Here is a 22138-nt window from a genome sequence, read left to right on the forward strand (position 1 = left end):
TTAATCGTTACCTACGAACGCGATGAGAATATAATGAGCAATGTATTTACTAGGTTAATTAGGTGTTGGCAATAAACTTACTGTTACGTGTCCAGCATTACAACAACACTACGTCGGGGATGACTATGTCGGTTAGGCAATAATATCGCACTTACAGCACGTACAATTGTCGGAACTTTATTACTTATGTGAAATGAAAACATTAATTGCGGCTTTTCATGTTGATCCATTACCGCGCGTAAATGCTCGGGTTCATGTCGCCAATAGATTCCTCATTACGGACTTTCAAAAGAATTTGATCTCGATTATGCGCTTAATTTTCTTTTTCACGGCGACTTAGTCTCGCCTGCCCTCGTGCATTTCGCAAAAATAAAAAATAAAAAAAGAATTCACTTTTATACAAACTTTATTCGAATCTTTTTTCGAATATTCTCGAAATCCAGTCAATTCAAGCGCCTTTGAACGCGGATACTCGACGCTTCGAGGACGGTTGAATAGCCGCCGGCTTTCCTCCCCCTTCGTTCCTCCAATCAAATCCACTTGGAGAGAGACGGGATAACGAGAAATTCCTCTATCGGCAAAGCGTTGCAGGAATATCTGGATATCCGATTCAATAAAAGGAAGCAGAAGAGGTGGCGAGGGCGGGAGTCATAAGTCGCCGAAGAGGAGCACCGCTATATAGCGCGCTCTCTCCTCTCTTTCGCTTTTCCCCGAGGGTGCCGTCGTTTACACGGTGTTTGCGGGGGCGCGACATTTATCTCCGCGCCAGCGCAACAAAGGCACATAATGAGAACATGTGTTGGACGCAGGAAGCTTCATTAGCGAGTCTGTTCCTTTTCACGCGGCGCATTATGTCATCTAACCGTCTGCGATGCGCGGATGTACCGAGATACGCCGCGAGTCCACGCCACCAGTCGTGCACTCTCTTCTAATCACGAATATTAGAAATAGAACCAAGAAATACAGTGTTTGATTCGGCATCGAGTCATCAATAGCTTTTGAGATAAAAATGATACAAAAATTTAATTCTTGTCAAATTAAATTTAACGAATTGTCCTATAAGATTATCGCGTGGAGAGAGTTGAAGTATTTTATTTTCGATCCTATCTGGCATTTCTTTGCTCAAGTTAATTCTTGTGACTTAGCATTCAACACCTATAAAACCAAATTTTAAAAATCCAGCACAATAATTTATATTTATTGTAAAAACTTTAATTTATCGATGTTCTGTCGTGCGATTGAACGATTATTTTATTTGCAGTTTACGTCGAGGGCCAGGTGCTAATGTGCAAGACGCCAGTGGATATTCAGCTCTTCACCATGCAGCCCTGAATGGGCATAGGTAAAATATCCGTTTAAATACCTTTTAAAAATGCTTTAGTATTTCTACTTTGTTAAAATTTTTATGTTCTTCTCTTTATCGAATTTAAAAAAATAACCATATCTTCTCTAACATTTCCTGAAACATTTATTTGCAGAGACGTGGTCAGATTGCTGCTCCAATATGAGGCTTCCACCAATGTTGTCGACGCTAAAGGTTCCTCGCCGCTTCATTTGGCAGCTTGGGCTGGGGACGCGGAAATTGTACGATTAATTCTCAATCAAGGCCCATCGGTACCAAAAGTGAATCTTGCGGTTAGTACCATAATGTTGATTTTATGAAAATTGTGTGACAATACAAACGCGTAAAATGACTTTAGGATGCATTTCAAGATTTTGTGGCACTCTCAGAATATGTTTTAAAGTATCTTCTCTGTGAGAACATTATTTTATGAATGTCAAAAGTAATATTTACTCTATTAAGTGGAAATAGCTCCGATAAATGTCGCAAATCAATATGCAATATTTAGTTAAAAAAAAAAACTAAATATTATTTGGTTACAGACAAAGGATAACGAGACTGCATTGCATTGTGCCGCGCAGTACGGGCACACGGAAGTGGTGGCACAGCTGTTGCAATACGGATGCGACCCTAGTATCCGCAACAGCCGCGGAGAATCCGCGCTCGACCTCGCTGCGCAATATGGCAGGTAAATCGCGCACATACGAATATATCTTTTTCAGCGACTCAACCACATATTTTTTCGTATACGCACTTCATGATATTTGCGGATATTAAATTTTTCAATCGATATTATCGCTTCGATTGGAGCAGGCTATAATATATCACCGATGTAAAGTAATCGTGGCGTTTCTTACAGATTGGAAACTGTGGAGTTACTCGTGCGAACGCATCCTGAATTAATCGAATCGCTTCGTAATTCTTCCTCATCTCTGATCTTCCCGCATACACCATTGCATTTAGCTTCACGCAATGGCCACAGGTAAGAGTTAATTTACTTGGCGTATTTGAAAAAGAGTATAATTTATAATCGCTAGAGTAATTCATAATCGCTAGAAAGCGATAATAATTAATTATTTAATGATACTGAGATATCATGTATTTTGAAAATGTGTAGTTGCCTTATTTTCCCTTTTTATCTCGTACGAATCGATTTAGCGGTTTTAATTATATTCCGATGAAGCACGTACAATGCCAATTTACCATCACATGTGCGGGTATTTTTGTTTATCTAAGGACCGCATATCGCTTCTTCCCGCGAAATGGTCACGCTAATTATTGGATAATGCGCAACGTGTATTGTGTTCGAGTACAACAATGGATTCGTTCGAGCTAACCATAACGATGTCGAGCCATTTGCAGTGCTGGCCATTAGAGCCAATCAGAGAGCACCGCGTTGCGTAATCCCGTCGAATGCGATATATGCGTCCTACGACTGGCATGATCCGATCCAACCCTCTACTGGTTACACGTCCCATATTACCGTCCCGTCGATTGCCCTCTCGTCCCTCCTCGAGCCACGCGAATGCGTCCGATCGCATCACACCGGCAGCCGCTCTGTCCATCCGTGCGGATTGCTGACCGCCTCCCGATTACGAGAATCGTATTAATCACTGCCGCCGAAACGTATCGACCTATATTAATCGTGATGGCAGCAACGGCAAAATACTATTTGCGTCTCAAAAATATGTTGGTTTCTCGCATCACGCTGTTTATTATATCGAGATATCATATCATTGCACACACATAATGATACAATGACTAATAAGTCATCGATATTAAATTGGAGTGGAAAAATCTTCTATGTGGAATAAATAATGTCATAATCATAACCATGTATCTTGTGTAATATTATTCAATTAACTGAACCGCGTAATGGGGTGACAAAGAAAGGAGCGGATAATCGATTACGTCGAACCCACATGATCAGATGGCGAAAAACTATAACTGCTATATTTCTTCGATAATTGTGAAAAATCCTTTGGTATCTTAGAATCGCGATGGCAAATATCATTTCGGTATCACACGCTGTAACATCTCTGTTATCTGGTCGTTTCGCATTTAAAATTTGGTGTCGAGCGATATACGTTCTCGTTTAACAGGGCGATGCTAGTCCGTAATCCCGCTGTGAGCTTTTTTGTATAATCGACGCCACGGAGACGAGAGCGGTGGACAGCGAGGAGATGCATGATCGTAACAGTCCGGTTGGCAGTCGAATCGAATCGTGAATCGCCGCGAAACGGCAGTCACATTGTAATCGGGTATAACGCCGGTTTTTCTATGCAGCCTCGCAGCCGGTAATCGCTTTAACCGGCGTTTGCCGCTTATAATGCGATCGTATCGCGATATACAGTCCGGCGGCTGCATTTTCCGTCGATTCCAGCGCGCGAGGGTGCAGCAGAATTGGCCGGGGGGATGCTGTTGGTGTGGGGGTGGGCGTGAGAGAGAGAGCGTGCGGAACGTGACATTTTATCGCTCGAATTTTGGTTAAATAACGGCGCGCGAGACGTTTGCGCCTGTACGAGTGCGAACGCGTACGCACGAGCTGTTTGGGCGTTTGGGCTAGATCAGCGTTTCTCAAACTGCAGCTACAAAAAAAAAAAAACGCCACGAGGGATGAGAAAAGTATCAATGCATCGATAAAAGTCCATGTACATCTATTTACGTCTACAATTGATCGCGGATTGCGTGAATTTATATATACGCATATCTATATGCAATCATCAAATATCAATAATGTTAAAGTAGTGTATAACAAAATTATATTCTTATATCTTATATTCCTGCTATATTTTACACGGCATTTAGCTAATATATTCTTAACTATTTAAATTCCCTCTGTCCACTTTGGATCAATCTGTGGAATGTGTCAGAAGATTTCGATATCGCAAAGTTTGAGAGTCTCTGAGGTAGATGTACGTGCGCACGCGAGCACGGGAGAGGGGTTGCGTACATTGCGACGGTCGAGCTCACGCACGCGTTTCACGCGCGCACCACGATATTTAGTGGATCTACCAATGTGGCTATATGGGGCTAGAACAGGAGGGGGTTGGGGAGAAGGGACTGTGTGATGGCAGAGAGGGATCAGTTTGGGGGAGGCGGACGCGGAGTAATGTCTATTATCGGATTCAATATCGATGCTCTCGGTAAGCCAGTATACAAATACCCCTATGCTACGGTAATAACAACATAGGTGCATGCGAATCCGATCTTCAGCCGCCAATCCTATATGCGACGGACGGCTGCGGTCACCGCAGTCGGTACACGGCCCATCCGATAGAAGGAAGGTAAAATCTGTGTTTCAATTAGGCGCCGATGGCAAATGCATCTCTGATAGTCTTAATGGCCTGTCGATGGATGGCAGTCGCGGGAGAAGCTTCGAGGTCGCTTAAATCCCCGAAGCTCTGGTTTCCCGCTCGAGATTTATTGTGAAATCCACATGTTATAGTCGACAATTTGTTATTTTTTTCCTAATACTTTTTAAGCTGGACTTTATTTTCTTATTTTTTTGCGTAAAAAGCATAACAAAATGCGAAGCTACTCAAAACGCAATCTCTCTTTACACAAACGCGGTACACGTAGCAACTTTGAATAATTGCAAATTTTACGAGCCCGTTACATTTGTTATTTGAAACGTGAAATAAAATGCAATGAAATGTTCGTTTAATTTTGTTGCAGAGCGGTCGTGGAGGTCCTCCTTGCCGCTGGAGTTGATGTCAATACGAGAACATCAGCAGGGACCGCGATGCACGAGGCCGCGCTCTGTGGCAAGATGGAAGTGGTACGGGCGCTTTTAGATCGCGGAGTGGATTTGGGCATTAGGGATTCTCGGCAAAACACGGTGCTTGATCTTCTGGGACAGTTTCCGCCGCATGTTACTCAAGATATCACAGCGGTGATAAAAAGTACGGCTGCATTCGCATGCAACTTATTTTCGTAGCATCACTAGCATATACATATATATTTATGTATGTGTGTATATATTGATTTACATATATATTATATATTTATGTATGTGTGTATATATATACACATATGTAATTAGTGGAATTTCTGTTGAGAGAACGTACGTTTCTAGTTTACTGCAGCGTTTAATTAAATCGCTCTTAGCCACATATAAAGATTTGCGTGTATTTGCATAACGTTATATTAAGCACATGGAATTAATCCCGAAATCTGTTTCTGCACTCATTACGTACGAATAGTGAAACAACACGTTTACAATTTTTATCGTTACAATTTACATCGTACAATAACAATGATCATGACAATTCTTACTTTTTAAATTGCTACATATTAGAAGTATTTAAAAAATTAATTTCGTATTTTCGCTATTTTATTTCCTTCTCGTTCACTGCTCTGCAGCTACAACGCTGCAATTTCGTTAGTTTTGTCTGAAAATATTTATAAGTATTTTTATACAGATGATTAATGTGTACAATTACAATTTCGATTTTGAAACAGGGCACCGGTCTTCCTCCGGTGTGGAAAGCGACGCCGATAGCGAGAACTTGCCGCCAATTCCGGTGCAGGGTGGCGACTCGTTGGGCAGCCCCTACGAAAATGTTCGTCCGGAGGATGATCTCTCCCCCGCGGAAGGAACGTCGCCTACTCAATGGCAGTTCTATCATAAGCCTCGGGACGACGATCGTCGCGTTTCCGGCACTTCCGTCATGTCCTTGTGAGTATTTTTCTTCACATTTATTGCATGTTGTGCGTTGCCATATTTTTTATAGCGTATTATATCAAATCTTTCCCCTATTTTCCCTCATTGATTTCTTCCTACTACGATGTCGTGATAGATAGTGATACATGTTTGTACAGAACATCTATAGTATAACTAATATATGTGTTCGTGTGATATTAGTAAAATATTAATTCGGCAGTAACCAAATAATTTACACCATCAGTGAAATATTATGAGAAAATTATACACATATATAATTGATAAGATAGCATAACGTACTATTTAAATATTTCGACGTATAAATATTTATTAGAACGTATTAAATGATATCTAGCAACGTACGTGTAATAATCAAAACTATTAACAAATAAATTACATTTATTTATTTATTACACTTAACGCAAATTTTAATATATATCAAATGTTCACATACATATATTCTCACATATAATCATTCGAGAGGATTGAAACTTTGCACGTAAAATATAGTGAAAACGTATCCCTCTATCACTCAGACCATCTTTATAGAGCTCCCTCGGAAAAAAAAATAGAAAGCGCGATTGGATCGGGTAAGCGCGGAGGCTCGTAATATTTTGCAAAAAGGCTTCGTGCGCGCACAGCGGCTGCGGCTGTGCTTTAATATAGAAGATGTTGGACAAACAAAAGCGTAGACGTGGACGGAGCGCGGAGTGAATGAGTGAGTGCCGGCCAAGCACCAGGGATGATGACGGCTGGTGCTGGCGCTGCTGCCACCGTCGGTATCCGTAGGAGGTGGAGAAGGTTGTAGGTAGAGGTTCTCGAACCGAAAAGGGAACCTGGATATGGGGCGGCGCCAGGGGGGGTGAAACGCGAAGGTGGAGGAAGAGGTTGGAGGAGGTGGCACGGCCGCGTGTAGCCCCAGCGCGTTAAGCACCGCTTGGCTTGGTTTAATTTTCCTGATGTAGGCAGGCGAGATGGTGGGTCCGACCGCCTCGTTCGCCCCTAGGTCACCCCCGTTGCATCACCCCATTGGTACTCTGTGCCAGTGCTACCGCTCTAGCTGCTAAGCCCGACTGGTTGGCTCGTGGGGTACAGCGAGCGAGAGAGAGAAAGACGAAGACATAGAGTGATAGAGAGACGATGAAGGAAAACTCGGAGAGTAAGGGAGCGAACGAAGGAGAAAGAGGGATACGCAATATGTATATGTGTGGAAGAGGGAGAAGGGAGCGAGAGAACGCGTGGGAGCTCCCGTTGATGTTCCCGCACTTCTACCATCAATGTTTGACGTCGGTAGCCCCGGCTTGGCCGCCTCGAAATGAATCTATCACGTTAAACAATGTAAATGTTAGCCCGTCTCAGCATAAAACTAATAACCATTGCTCTCTCCCTCGTGGTACGAGCGCGTGGCCTCCGCCGACCCCCTCGGGGCCGCGAACTCCTTTTTCGCTTCTCTTTTCCGCGATCGTCGCGTTCCGTCCTCGTCGACGTGGCCTCATTAAAAAGTCGGCACTTGCCTGTGAATGTCTTTAACTGAACCATATTTTGTCAATGGGAGCAACTGTCTTTTCTATAGCGCGCATACGATTTACATTTACATCCTTATACATATAATGCGATCCTTACTCTTTGCTTTTGCGAATATTTTAATTTAAGCATTTCCGTTATTCGCGGAGCGATACGATTTAAATATTAAATAACATTAGCGTAATAAGATAGAACAATAAAACTCCGTCTAAACATTAAATTAAATTTCATTCAGTAAAGCATAGCTGTATAGCAGTTATTCTAGCTTGAACGATATACGAGATTATATGTTGCTTGGCTTTGGATGTGCGGTTAATTGTTGGTAATCGATAACGGTTGACGTACCGGGGTGCGCGTTTCAGTGAAGACGAGCAGTACGGGGACTCGGTGAACGGAGTACGGAGGGCCCTCCAGCAGACAGAGGACTCCGACCCCAGTTCCGTCTTCGACAGCGTCTTTATGTCCCTATCCGACACTCTCAACTCTATAAATACTCTCGAAAGTTCCGACCAAACTCCTGAAGATATACCACAAAACACTACCAAAAGAACACCATTACCATTCGACACTACACGGTAATGACACGCAAGCATTTTGCATCACATAGTTGCATTAGAAACAACATGAATACTTCATAATATCGAATCAACGTTTTTGAAGGTAGTCTTGATTAGCGTAGTTTACATGCATGTACTCGGCTGTAGAACATTTTGAAAATTATTCACGCGTATTTTGATGTTGCTGCTAAAGAATACCGCATAATACTTCAGACAAATACAATTTCAAGATATGCTGTTAGCGCCGTAAAATGTAACGGCGTGTAGACGTGAGAAATATTTGTATTTCTTGCTGATTAATCGAGCGGAAGCGTACGTTTCCGACATTCTCGATCTATCGAGTCGATTTATCATCGACCAATAATAGATAGCCGATTGGTTCCGCTGAAACCCCGAGTTTTGGTTGCACAGGGGCTCCGACAGCGGACTGTACCAAACTCCACCCGTGCCACGCGGCACAATGGAGGGTAGCTTCGTATCAGAGGACCTGTCCTTGACATTGCCCACGGGATACGGGGGCAGAGAGTCCGACCAATTGAGCGTATCGTCATCCTCGAGCGTCGGCGGACCGAGCCCACGGGACCGTCGTTGTTTGCCCAACGATTCCAGCACCGGGATTTACTTGCCAATGGCACCCCTGTCCAGCTCGCTACACAGCCCCGCTTCCAACAATAAAGTCTCGGTAAGGTCCCCGGTTTATCTAAGTTATGAAGAAATATTCGATGACATGAATATATGTTTTCGATTAAAATTAAAGAGATAAAATTGCCTTGCGCCCTTTCTCGAGTTAATCGCGAATTAAATTTTTTGGGAATATTTGTGAATGTGACGACAATTTTGGACGCGGAGATAATCCGCGAACGTGAAGAAATATTCGCTTCTTCTTCCGCAGCCGACACCGCCCAAGAAGCCGCCTAGACGAAATCTCTCGGTATCCCCGACGCACCTGCAAACGCAGATGTCTTTATCAGCCGACAGTTCGGTAGGGCCGAGCAATTACGAGTACTTGTTCTTGGCGCGCAGCGGTGCGCGAAGTCACATCGATCTTGAGCAGCTGCAGAAACGGCGCGATCAGCTGCGACACGTTACGCGAAGCGTGGACCAGTACGTGGAGATGAAATCGCGGCTGGTCGGGGCCGATGAGAAAGGCCGCGAGTCCGGGGTGGAGCCGGTAGCCATAACGTCCATCTACGAGAACCGGCCGGTCAAGATGCTGAATCCGCGTAGGAAATTACGTAGACACGCGTACGAGAACTACGAGCCGGAGAACAGCTCGTGCACCGACAAATCACCCTGCAGCGACGGCGACGCGGTGATCCAGGAGCAAACGTTCGTATCGAGCGCGTTTCTCACCCTGAGGTCTTCCCAGGAGAGTCTCCTCGATGAGAGGCGTGAGATAGCGGACGGGCAATCCGCGTCCGAGAGTCGCGAGGCCACTGACAAACGTCTCAAACGCGTGCAAATGATGCTGCCGACCAGCCCTACGCATTACGTTCAGCCGCCTACCCCCGATCATCCGCCGCCGTCCGCCATGCAAGCGGAAAAGTCCATCCACGAGCGTATTCGTCCGCTCAGCCAGGTAAGTGCTATCAGCGGCTATTACTCCACGCAGAGGCACCGGGTTGACGGATGTGTAATGCCTAAAAGATAGCGGGCAGTTAATAACAGATCATTAGCAACGTGCAGTGGCTGATGATACGTGATATAAGGTAAATGTACCAATGCCGGGACACTTAAGACCTATGTCTAGACATTTTTATCATTTTAGTTTTTTTTTAATAAGTCACGAATTAAAATCAAAGATAAAAATATAATACAAGAAAAATATTTTTATCTTTAAATTCTTTGATTTTAATTCACGTTAAAACTTATTTAAGAACTAAAATAAAAATCATAAATGTCCAGACATAGGTACGTGTCCAGGCATTGGTACATTTACCTTAATATTTTATTACGAGCTTCCGCAACAACGCAATTTTCAGGCGTGTTTATTAGATTATCGAAAGAAACGGGATGATTATCTTTTTCATATATAAAAATCGGTGCCATTTTTGTAAATAAAGCTGCTTTAAAAAATCATATTGACAAGTTGTGAATCAACGGATGGGTTCTCTTAAAGCGACTAACGTAATTTCCTATCCCCGCATTAACTCGTATACGTGCGTGCATGCAAGATTCTCGATTTCCCGTGAGAATTCCGCGGTTCGTTTCAAACGCAGTAGCAATTTCAAATGGGAGCGTTTCCGCGATTTGTCGCGCGGCACTCGGCGAAGCGTGCAACGGCGGTTCAATTTTGCATCCTCGGCTGCTGCTTGGAAGTACGGCAATCAGTAGACGTTTATACGTATGTACATCCGTCTCATATGTCTCGAGGAATACCGAGATATAGTCCCGCTAAAGACGCGTTAGATCGTGGGGACTCCGCGCGGAGAACGCGGGGGAGTTTAGAGCGCCGCCCGCGTTTAAGCCGCGCTCGTGACGTAAGAACTTGGCAACGTGCGCTCGTTAAGGGTTGCCATTAACGCTCTCACTTGACCTGGTGCCTTGGACAGTAGATAAGCAGTCGACGTCTTACCAGGTTACGTTTAATATACAAGCTGTGTTTGATCTGTGATGCGATTTACAAGGATTCGTCCCTCTGCCTCGCTCGGAGCCGCCGTCGCTGCTTTCGGCCTGCCTCGCTCGTTTGCTGCCGTTTGCGCGTCGCCCTATGATCGTTCTGCTGTGAGACCGACTACGTTCAATTCCCATCCACCGCGAATGGATATCCATAGCACATGACGCAGCTTCCAGCGCACTCCTGCCTCCCCCTCCCTCTTCTTCTCTCTTCCACTTTCTCTCTCTCTCTCCCTCTCTCTCCCTCTTCCTCTCTCTTTGCTCTTTCCACGGTATCTCTCTGCCATCCACCCCAGCTTCTCTCTACCGTTTCCTATATGCGTTCGCAATCCGTGTCTTTCAGTCGGCTATACACGCTTGACGAAATATCACACAGTGAATATATCCAGAAAGGAGTCGGTGAATGCGGCGAAGACGGCGAACTCATGTGTACAGCCGGTGGTACCGTGTAACATCGCTTGCTTGGGAGATGATCGATGTCTTCATCATGCAAATCGTCTATTTGATAGACATGGATACCTTCTTCTCGTAACATGCTTCATATATCCTTTCTGGTATTCGATGAGTTATAAATCCCTTCACTTCCCATTGGACGATCAGGCGATTCCTACACATTTCCGGATTTGAAATTTAAATATAAGATCCAAAGATCCGAGTCACGAGATCAAACAAGTACGTATTGGAAATTCCAATCAACGAGATATCTCCAGGAAGAGCTATTGAGGGTTAACTTGATATCGGTAATATCGCACAATTTACACGACTAATACCGCAAGGTTCGTCGGTCGACTCGCGATAGTATCCGAGTAGCGTATTCTCAATTCGTTGAGCAGCTGATATGATTCGATGATGGAGATCGAACGCCGTTACGGCAGCCGAAGACAGCGTGCTCGGCACACGGAGGCAGAGGGTCTCCGCGAACCTGTCGGAGGAAGGACGAAGAGATGGGAGAACCCTCTATGGATGGTTGCTTCTCACCCGTCAACTTCCGCGAATCCAGTAGAGCGGCAGAATGCAAGACGCCGACACCCTTTGAATAATGAAGCCCTCGGCTTCTATGCCTGTCTGACTTCGCCTCGCGAACGCTCGTTCTCCGTTGCCGTTAGGAGAGAGAGAAATTCACGAATTTGTAGCGACGGTTTCCGGCCGTCTCCTCGAGACGCTCGCTCTCGGCGTTTTACAGATGATACCGCGGAGCGTCTGTCGGGCCTCTGACGTCAAATTTTAATTGCGTTAGAGCCTTTCTAGAACGCGCGATGAAATAGCAGCTCGCCGTTTCGTGCAGTTTGCACTTAGTAAATCAAAACGCGAGGTCTCTTTGAGTGGCGTAACGCAATTTTCGGTGGTTTAATACGCCTCGCCGTTAAACATAAATGACGTTACGTTGACCGCGTTGGTTATAGCTTATTATTAATATAACGTAATATGTAAAAATACGTATAAAAATACACATATGTAATTAAACGTAAATCTGTACAAACTATACTAAGTTGTAACTTTAATTATTATCAGTATTAAGGTTATTCACATACACATCTTCAGTTATTCATCTTTCATTTTTTAGAATAAAAATAATTTTTGATGTAGATATAAAATAATTCCTATGTAAACTACATCGCAATATTTGCAGCAATAATTCGTTGCGGATCATAAAATTCAAGAATGCTGGAAAAATCGTATTATATTTGTCATTTATGACTCGCCGTCAGCGGAATCGAAAGAATTAATGTCAAAAGGTATAGATTTTTATTCGAATAAATAAATATGCTTTAGGTTGACCACGCGTATTTATTTTCCCTCCGATTTACATGGCATATTTTTCGCGTGCCTGCACGCAAACGTTTCGTTTCAATAAATTTTCATCGCGATAGGATTGGCTTCATTTTTCCATCGTGTGATTTGCCGCGGCTCGACGCGACGCGACGCGAGGCGACGCGGCTCACAGGGGAATTTTTATATCGACTGTAAATATCCGTGTATAAAATACGAATGTTGACAATTTCGTGATAACGGCGATATATGTCCAGAGTAATAGTGGTCGCGGGCAAATTGTAAAACGCAACTGCCATAAATCCAACAACATGATCAGCATCCGAGTTTTTCACAGCAGATATTGAAGGCTTGGAAAATCGAAGCGTCGAAAATGTGCCCTTTCCCGCAGTATTTCCCTGCAATATTTGTAGCGTGTACTTTAGGCGGGAGGGAATCTCGCTTCTTCTTCAAATGGCGCTGATTTGTCAATAGGTGTACAAGCGAAGATCCCGCGACATGGAAACGGAAACGGACGAAGATCTGCTGCAATTTCCCACCGGTGGATCACTCAACGCGTCAAGCGGTTCGCTGTCCAGCGTATCGCTGTCCGACAAGAGCATGTCCACGGACAATGTCGAGGAATACTTCGGCGACGTGCCGTTCGCAGGTAAACAGCAACGCACGCTTGGCTGCACCGCATGACGCTTCTTTCTGCCCACGTGTACATGCATAACCGTTGTGTTACGTTTCTGTCTTTTTACCGTCTGTCTGAAACACCGCTAACGCGACGATTGGGACGTTTCTTGGGACATGCACTCTAAAAGCAAGTCTCTCGACTTTTTTCCCGTTTAATTACGCAATGTATTGTTGAACTCGTACTGCATTGGTGAAAACGGGGCAGGAAGCTACGAGGCGAGTTGTACATATGTATAGTGTCACCTAAAGGTGATGGTGTTGATGCTGAAATAATTTTATGTATTCAATTTTATGTATTAAATTACTTTCATCCCCCGTCCGTTATCGATATTAACATTTACATATTTGTGGCGTTCGTGTAACAGCACAGTATATATTTATATCACGACCCGGAAGGTTTGACAAATGGATGTAATAACGGCATGAAGACATAAATCGGTACTATTTTTATCCTTTTCACTATTTTTGCTTTCATTTTCTTATCGGTATATAGATATAAAAGAGAGAGAGAGAGAGAGAGATTGGAGCATTGCAACACAGATCTTATTCTTACTCGTGTAATAAACTAATAAAATATACGTTAGGAGCAGCTGGTCTGCGTAACAATATCTAGAAGATATATTTTAAAGCAATTGTGTGTGTGTATATATGTATATACACATTGTTTGCAATTAAAATTTATTTCCATAATAACTTGGTATATGTAACTGATTACCTAAGTTCGCAAATAAGATTGTCTTGCATCGTCGGAGAAATTGAGATAAAGAGGACTTCGTAAAAGACGTAATACTTTGCATATTATGCACAAACTATAAAGTATTAGAGTTATTTGTGTACCTGCCCGCGATATTTAATCCAATACAAAGTGATATTTATATTTTTATTACCCATTTTAAGGAGTATTCTATCGTACACTCGCCCTTTTGTAATGCCGTACCACAAAACGAACCTTCCGAGTCTGCTCCCGAAAGAACAGATAAATCACACGGGGTGGTTTTCTCCCCCCCCCCTCACCCCCACAAAAGAAAACGTTCTGTACAGTGTGCGACGTAGATCTTCTTTGGCTTGATCGAGCCGGACGTACTTTAGCGTCAGGAACACCGAAAAAGAAGTCCGAATTTTCGTCGGTCGTGTTTCGGCAGTTCGGAAGTAGTTCTACGTATAGTGGTCCATTTTAATCGAAATTCGCTCTATATCTTTCTTTGATTTTGGGCGGCGTCGATATGGAATACGGATCGGCGCATCTATGTTCCCCCGAAACGCGGCCCCGGTTTTCCTACGGTAATAAAATCTGTCGGTTCTGGATTTCAATCTTTGCCGACGCAAAGCGAAAGACGTGCCGCGCAAGCACAATCGTTGTAACAAAAAGCTAACGATCCGAGTTCGTTATTCGGGCTAGCTCGGTGCTCCCTGTTATCGATAGTTATTCCCGGTTAATCTAATGGATTAGGCGAAGTCCTTCGTAGCGAATGATAGAAATCTCGAAAACAGAGTGTTCATCGTATAGAAATGTTAGAAATATTAGGAATTTTACGCATGTTACGATTAGAGAGACATAAATAGTTCCTTAGATTGTATACTTATTACAAATAGCATTGCGATGTATACATATCGATAGTCGCTTTATTACATATCTTCACTTTCATCTTCGCCTCAATATGTCAACGATGTATGCGGGACAAATCAGATTTCGATTGCGTTATATATTACTTGATATAGGTAGTAAATACATAGCTAGTCTATTAGAGAATCGTCCGCATAAATAAAATCTTTCTCTGGAAATATTTAATATAATTCCAATAATTAATTACATGCACAAAATAACATTATGTACGACCTTGTACATTTATCTCGCGTTATTAGAATTTAATGAAATTAAATTATTTTATAACGTTTTATTTTGTATATAATGCGCCTGGTAGTTGATATTTCACGATATTTAATATTTATATGAGATATACAACATTTGCATGTCGAATGTGCAATTTAATGCAGCAAGGTAATTGTAAGAAAGGCTATAAATGCTATAAAAGCTGAGAGAGAGAAACTGAGATTAAGGATTCAAAAGACTGGAAATTATATCGCAGAGAAGAGAGTTTTTTGTTATGTTTTCTAATTAAAATTATATAAATATATATTTAAAAAAAAGATATTCTATAGATATTTATATATAGTAAATTGTTTATATATATATATATATATTGTAGGTTCGGATTACCATGTATTTTTATTGAGTCATATAGATATTAGAGATATATCTGATTTTGATATTTCTTTTTTTTAATATTAAGTATATCCGGAATGTATTAATGTCTATAACATTGCTAGAATACTGAACTGAATAGTATGTCTTCTTCCCACACAATTAAATGGCATATCTTACGATAATAACATTAATACTAAATATCAACAATTACATAATTTTTATCTTTATTATATACATATTAATTGATATGCATGCAGCATACACGGTTATATATTTATTCACTCCAAGCGTAATAATTGCGGATTAATTATGAATTAATAAACCTTAAATTGTGATCAATTCTGTGATTTTTCGATTCAAATATACTTAGAACATTTATGAGACGCTAAAATAAGAGACGGTGTCATCTGATTGAATTAGGTCTGATAATATTATACCTTATTTTGCGACTGATTTAATATTTTATTTTGCGTCAAATGCTTCGTCCAAATATTATAATGGCCAACCTCTGTGTATACGTATATAAAATTATACAAATATGCGCGATATATTTACATTTTAAATTTAAGCAATTATAATATCCTTCATGTGCTAATAAACGTTATGCTGCTATTGTATGCGATGTCTTGAGTCATTTTGTCGCTTATGTCTCTCCTCTGAGCTTTCGCAAAATTTTTTTATCCGTTATAATGCCATTGTAGTTTGCAGATTCATCATCCTTTTTATTATAATGTTTGTTATTCCGTAATAATAGACCGGTCATGTGATCACATTTTAATACTTATTTCTTTTCCAAAAATCCCGTCCCAAATATGATAGGATATATACAAGATTTTCAACAAGATAAATTTTTCTAATTATATTTCTAGTGAAGTCTATTTGAAAGAATTTTGAGTATTTTATTTCTTCGATAATGAGAATGTTTGTCCTGTTGCTATCTTGTATATATTCTAAATTACGCAACTATAAAAAACATGTCATATTTTGATGATAAATCCTAGCACAATTTATGGCAGTATATTTAAAGTATCATTTTTTGGTATATTTCTAATTAATCCAGATTGCAATAATATTTTCGGATTAATCCCCAAATGTGTAAATATGGGAATAACAACTTAACTAAACACGTTTGTTGAGGGAAAAACGTATTTAATTTTTGGCAAAACTTTATTTACGATATTGTAAGGAATCGCGCTGCGTTTATATTTTATATGTGCATGTTTTGCAATTTGTTTAACTTCTATGGCTGCATACTCTGAATATTATACGTGATTTTTAGCGATCAACTGCGTGATATAGTCTTATATATCGTGTATATTTGTTATGTTCAGCGTGAGTATAAAGCGTGCGATTAAAACTCGTATGCAAAAAAGGATACTACAAGTGTGTATTGTAACGAAAGATAAAAGTGGAGCAAGGTGAGTCTCCATGAATAACACATTGTTTTATCGGACACACTTTGCTGGTCTATCTTTGTCACCCGTATATACATAATGACAAATTATGCAACTTACTTTACAAAGTTATATTTTTTTTTTCGTCGCAAGTGCAAAACAATTTTTTTGTTCATATAGTGTACGTGAAATGTGCATTTTTCAAAATCTATATAAAACCGAATAACACGATTACGCAACGTATTTCCCTCACGTTTCGTGGCGAGTGTGCAGAAACTTAAAATGGATATTTAATGACAAGGCTTTGTCAGATTTTAAATGCACTCTTTATCAATATCACAAGTGTTATCCATGCAACTTTTCTCAAGATAAAGGCAAAATTCATACTTTATCAAGTAAATTAGTTGCCCTAGGTTACATGGCGAAATTAATTGCTAGACTATTTATCCAGTTTTTTTTTGTCTATATATTTACTTATACCATATTATTACAATATTTATATTATCATAATGGTTTATTATTACGACAAAATGCATATCAAGAAATTTATTGAAATTATAATGATTAATAATATCGTCTCCGAAATCGCTATGATCCTATTTCATTAACAATTACTAAGTGTGTTTTAAGACGAATCGCATTACACTTGATAGCTGGTAAGTGGACGATTAATATGTTGCTTGCAGTAAGACGAACGATATTATGACATCCGGTGGGATACGTGTTACAGGCGAATACATGTTGACCGTGCGTTCCCAACCGCGTTAACTCGTAATAAGATACGGCAATTGCACATAGAGACATACGTATACGATCGTTTCGCATGGCAATTCTAACCGATAAATGTCGCGAGAAATCAATTTAATATTAATCATTTCTATTACTCATGTTTCGCTTCTTATGACCTATCCGTGATTTACAAGTTGCATTTTAAAGAAACGCCTTTCTAATTTCTTTTTTTTTTAAACTCATTGAAAATCAGTAAGATGCTCAATTTTAATCACCGCTATCTCGTAACTTTCTTGAAATGTATTCGGTGTGTTCTGTGTTAAGACGTCTGAATTACTTCAATAACAATCTAAACTACTTCTTACTGGAAGATAAAGCAACTGGACCTTCTACTTTGAAGAAGTGAATATTAACGCATGGTTATTGCACTCTGTCTTACGGTATACAAAAATCGGCTCGTGGCTTTAACAATCTCGTCGGAAGAGACATAACCGGAATGCACTTTCAGGCAGCTAGTTAACCCCGCTCATTGTGCTCCGTTTATGACCGTAACGGAAAGTATGTGGCTGCCTTTGTCGTCGTCAGGAACAACAGTAAACTCTATGGACGAAATTATAAGATCCCCCCCTCCTCCCCTTTCGCGATTATGGATTTAGCGCTGCGAAAATAAACCACCATTGTTCTGGGATAACCGACCTCCCGTTTGCGACCCTGTTTGCCGCGGCGATAGTACGCGATGCATTCGATAACGTTCTATGTCTGTCCCGCGCTTCTCGTAGTTCTCGTCGCGACGTGAAGGAACGCGCGATTATTAGGGTCAAATCTTTTTTGTCCGCGATGAAAAATTATGCCGGTATAATGAATCACGCGTACGTAACAAATTACGTTTCACTGGACATTACGAAAGGTCATTCTTCATTAGTTATGTTCGCTCGTCATTGGTAATTCCATAAATTATGAGCGCTGGCGCACTTTGCCATTAGCGACGCTTTCCATTCGGCAATGAATGTCTTGATCACTGAACCGATGATTGATTCGCATTGACTGTACAAAATTGTGCGTCTATACTTAACGATTAATTTGAATTGTATGTTTCAAAGCGATGGACAGAATTTGGCAATTAGGCATTTAACTTTGAAAGGAAGCTCATACGTAATAATAATATTTCCAGATAAATTAATCGAATTATTTTTAACTCTTTAAGATTAATATAATTAAATATCTTGAAAACCTTTCACACATTTTTTAAAGACACATTTCCGTATTTATAAAAAAAAAGATATAGAGATAAAAATATAATCCGAAAAGAAGATTCGGGGAATAAAATCATATAAAACTGAAACGCGTAAAAAATAAATTTATGCAATTAACTTCTCATATATTTTCTTTGCTTATTATTAAAATTCATGAAAATTTAATAAAAAATATGTAGATTTTTGTTTGAAGAGTCAACAGTATTTTTTTCGAGAAATGTATTGGCTTATCGTCACGATCTCCAGAGTTAATAGAGCCACTTTGAGAGGCAACGCCAACAAAAATCGAAGGTCTGTTTCGCGGCTATCGTTAACGTGTCAATCACACATCGCACGTTTAGCAGTAACGGTGACTCGCATTCAGGAAAATGAAATACTTTGGCCGGTTTACTTCTCTCTCGGCGGCCGTTTGACCACTGCGCGAGAGAGCCATGTGTGCGTGAGAGCCATATTATGACATCACGCAGGAATGTGTGGACCGTGGGATGTGACTCACGCGATATCAAGTCGCTTCGTTCTTTTGGCGGCAACGGTTCGGTTCGAAACGATCATTCGTCGCGTCAAGAACTCGATTAATCCTGTACTCATAATTATGATACTTATAATACAGTGATAAGCGATTCGTGCCGTGCCGTAGTCAACGAACGAAGTGTTGGGACATGGGAAAGATTATCTCGTGGCCTTAATCAGTGATTAGTCAATCGGTAATTAGCTTCCTCGTTGTGTGAAATTTCCTGTCATTCGCGTGCAGTTTCCTCTGAATTGTAATTCTGAAAAGTATATGTGTAGCTGTGTACATATGTGCGCGCACGTACGCATTTGCCTCGTTGCATATAAAAAGTAAATTTAGGAGGTAATTACTTATCCGGTTTGTGCGACTCTCTCTTTCTGAGACATGTGATTGGTGTTGTTGACAAGATGAGTATTCGTCTGAAACCTAATTGCGGTGGGAAAAGAACGAGTTTCGCCGTATATGTGTGTGTGCGCGCGCGCGCGCAATGCGCATCGTTTCGATGCGTGTTATACCGTTTCACCGAGTTCAGGCATTACCGAGGCCTGCATTAGTCATGACCTCCAAGAAGTCTCCTAGAAAAGCGGAGTAATGAATTTGTCGACAGCACGGCACCAGCTTGTCGCCCACGTCAGATAACGCTTCATTATGAGACACATATTACTTAAACACGCATTTGATATCAAAATTATGTCTCTTTACTTCTATAAAATGTGAATCAAGCATTAAAATAGAAAATAAAATGCATATTATAATTTCGGGTAATTTCAATTTGCATATTATAATTTCGAGTAACGTATATAAAGCTACACCGACAGTGTGACAGTGGATACGAATTAATTACGTGCGTGGAAACGTGGAATTATATCTAACAGTCTTATCTCACCTGGATCAATATCTATTTTCTGTTTATTAACATGACAATGATCGAGTCTAGTCAAGATACGACGAGACTCGACTCCTTCCATCTGCAAGTATATACATGCTCGGCGCGTCAGTATATTCATTGCGCCGTCTATGTCATCTTCTTGTCAGGTTCGTGTCAAGGTTTTCGAGGCCCCTAAAGCCCGAAATAACGCGTTTAACGAAATTCATACGTCCGCTGAATATCACCGGTCGGAGAATGTGAACCTAAGTAGAATACGAATAGGCATTTTCGATTTACGTATACATATATGTTATTCCGCAGGTTTTACCTGAGACATTTATAGATGACGAACGATTCGTCGGCGTGAAAGCGCGAACGGATGTGGACTGTCATTTTTATTGGCGTTCAGTATCAGTTACGCATACAAAGAGATTTTATAATCGCAACGTGACCTCGGCAAGAAATGGTCGCCTTTACTCAAAATGAACACAAATTCTTTTTTAAAATAACGAAGGTACAGTCGCGATTAATTGCACAATTGAGTTCGACTCGACGTGTCACGTCAGCGTATAGTAAATGTACTTCGGCAAGGCGGTTCGTGGGTCGATGGTCGATAGAAATTCCCTGACCGAGAGGTACCCTTTTCGACGCTTCAAACCGTGACAGTCGTGCAGCCAGTTTTACGTAAGCTGCTCAAAGAGATCTATTTTTATTTGCGAATTTATGGCAGAACTCTATCGTACCTCCCTACGAACGTATAAAAATGCCGATTGGAGAAAATAAATGACCGCGTCTCGGTATCGCAAATTACATTTATCTTCACTAGAAGCGATAATATTAAAATTAATGATTTAATTAATAAGTACTTCTCACGGTTCTCTGAAACACCTCGATAAACATCGGAATAACCAGACGTATGAAAAAAATGCCTCTCGAGAGTTCGTACTTCTCCTGGTGTATCAGCGCACGAAAATGAATACCCCAAGCAATTTCGTTTGTTGCGCGTCAGTATCAATAATAAAGGCGAAAGGTGGATGATCGAGTGCGGTGGTAGCGAGATGAAAGGCAAGAGATCCTCGTCCCCACCACCAGCAAGTGCAGCAAGCCGTAATTTCGGCTCGGGGTCCCGGAGAATGATAGTCCCATCTCTGAGGTCATCTTTCCACGCTACGAACACGCCGGGCCCCTGCACCAACACGACCGTCCGTCGCACGATGGTCCCACTCTCGGCCCTCGCTCTCTTTCTCTCTCTCTCTCCTTTCCGGGTTCCTTCTGCGGTGTCCCTCTCTCGCGTATTATTGTCGATCGGGAGTGCGGGTGGCGAGAGAGGACCGAGGTCCGTTCTCGCCCCTTTCCCCGCCGTCTTTTACTCCGCCACCACCACCGCCGCTTTGCCGTCACGACCACCTCCTCCTCGTGGACCTAACACGTTCGAATTAGTCGTCTCGTTAACCAGACTCGTGGCGCAACGAAGATCCCGTCGCGTACGTATCGCCTGACTGATTTGCTACAAGCGACACGAAGTCACGAGCGTCCGAAAATCGTGCAGTTCGTCCGAGCGTCCGAGCGCGCGTTTGGTCTTCAACGTTTTTTTCCGATCAACCGAGAAAGTTCACTGTTTCTCGATGTCATCGATGTGTGATGAATTGCCAACTATATGCTGGTGCAACGACCATGGAACGGCCTTGAGTAGGTCAGTCGTGTCGATCGTAGTCGACTTCTGGTGAATTAAATCATATACCTGCGCCGGCACTTTCAATCCCGGGCGTCAGTCCGAAGCGGAATTCCCACGTTTATCGCAAATGCCGCGGTTAAAGAGAACAGCGAACTGAAACGAACTGAATCTCTGATATGCTTTCCGAGGTGGAAGATATCGTCGACGACTCTCCGAGCAATTAACTTCGGGCTCGTTCGTTACCGTGAATTTTGAACTGATGAAGAGTTTTCGGTTGGAATCCTGAGGAAGCCCGGCTGGAATTCGTCGCGCCGATGAAGTGATACGCTCTGGCTCACGAGCACGAGTT

At 41.6% G+C, this 22138-nt stretch overlaps 1 protein-coding gene across 2 annotated transcripts in view; it reads left to right on the top strand.

Moving 5' to 3' along the window:
* Nucleotides 1-22138, top strand: part of LOC112468764 (ankyrin repeat and SAM domain-containing protein 1A-like) — a 44794-nt gene that overhangs the window by 8623 nt on the left and 14033 nt on the right. The window contains exons 2-11 of one of the 2 annotated variants that reach the window (XM_025038106.1): nucleotides 1262-1342; nucleotides 1479-1635; nucleotides 1885-2030; nucleotides 2202-2324; nucleotides 5021-5247; nucleotides 5807-6023; nucleotides 7895-8107; nucleotides 8501-8771; nucleotides 8982-9668; nucleotides 12950-13124. In XM_025038106.1, the coding sequence (XP_024893874.1) occupies nucleotides 1262-1342; nucleotides 1479-1635; nucleotides 1885-2030; nucleotides 2202-2324; nucleotides 5021-5247; nucleotides 5807-6023; nucleotides 7895-8107; nucleotides 8501-8771; nucleotides 8982-9668; nucleotides 12950-13124 (2297 nt within the window). The remainder of the gene's footprint in view (nucleotides 1-1261; nucleotides 1343-1478; nucleotides 1636-1884; nucleotides 2031-2201; nucleotides 2325-5020; nucleotides 5248-5806; nucleotides 6024-7894; nucleotides 8108-8500; nucleotides 8772-8981; nucleotides 9669-12949; nucleotides 13125-22138) is intronic. The other variant, XM_025038107.1, reaches the window with a different exon arrangement.

This window comes from Temnothorax curvispinosus, unplaced genomic scaffold (assembly GCF_003070985.1).
Source record: "Temnothorax curvispinosus isolate PA1 unplaced genomic scaffold, ASM307098v1 QBEX01001970.1, whole genome shotgun sequence".
In the NCBI taxonomy this organism is placed as follows: domain Eukaryota; kingdom Metazoa; phylum Arthropoda; class Insecta; order Hymenoptera; family Formicidae; genus Temnothorax; species Temnothorax curvispinosus.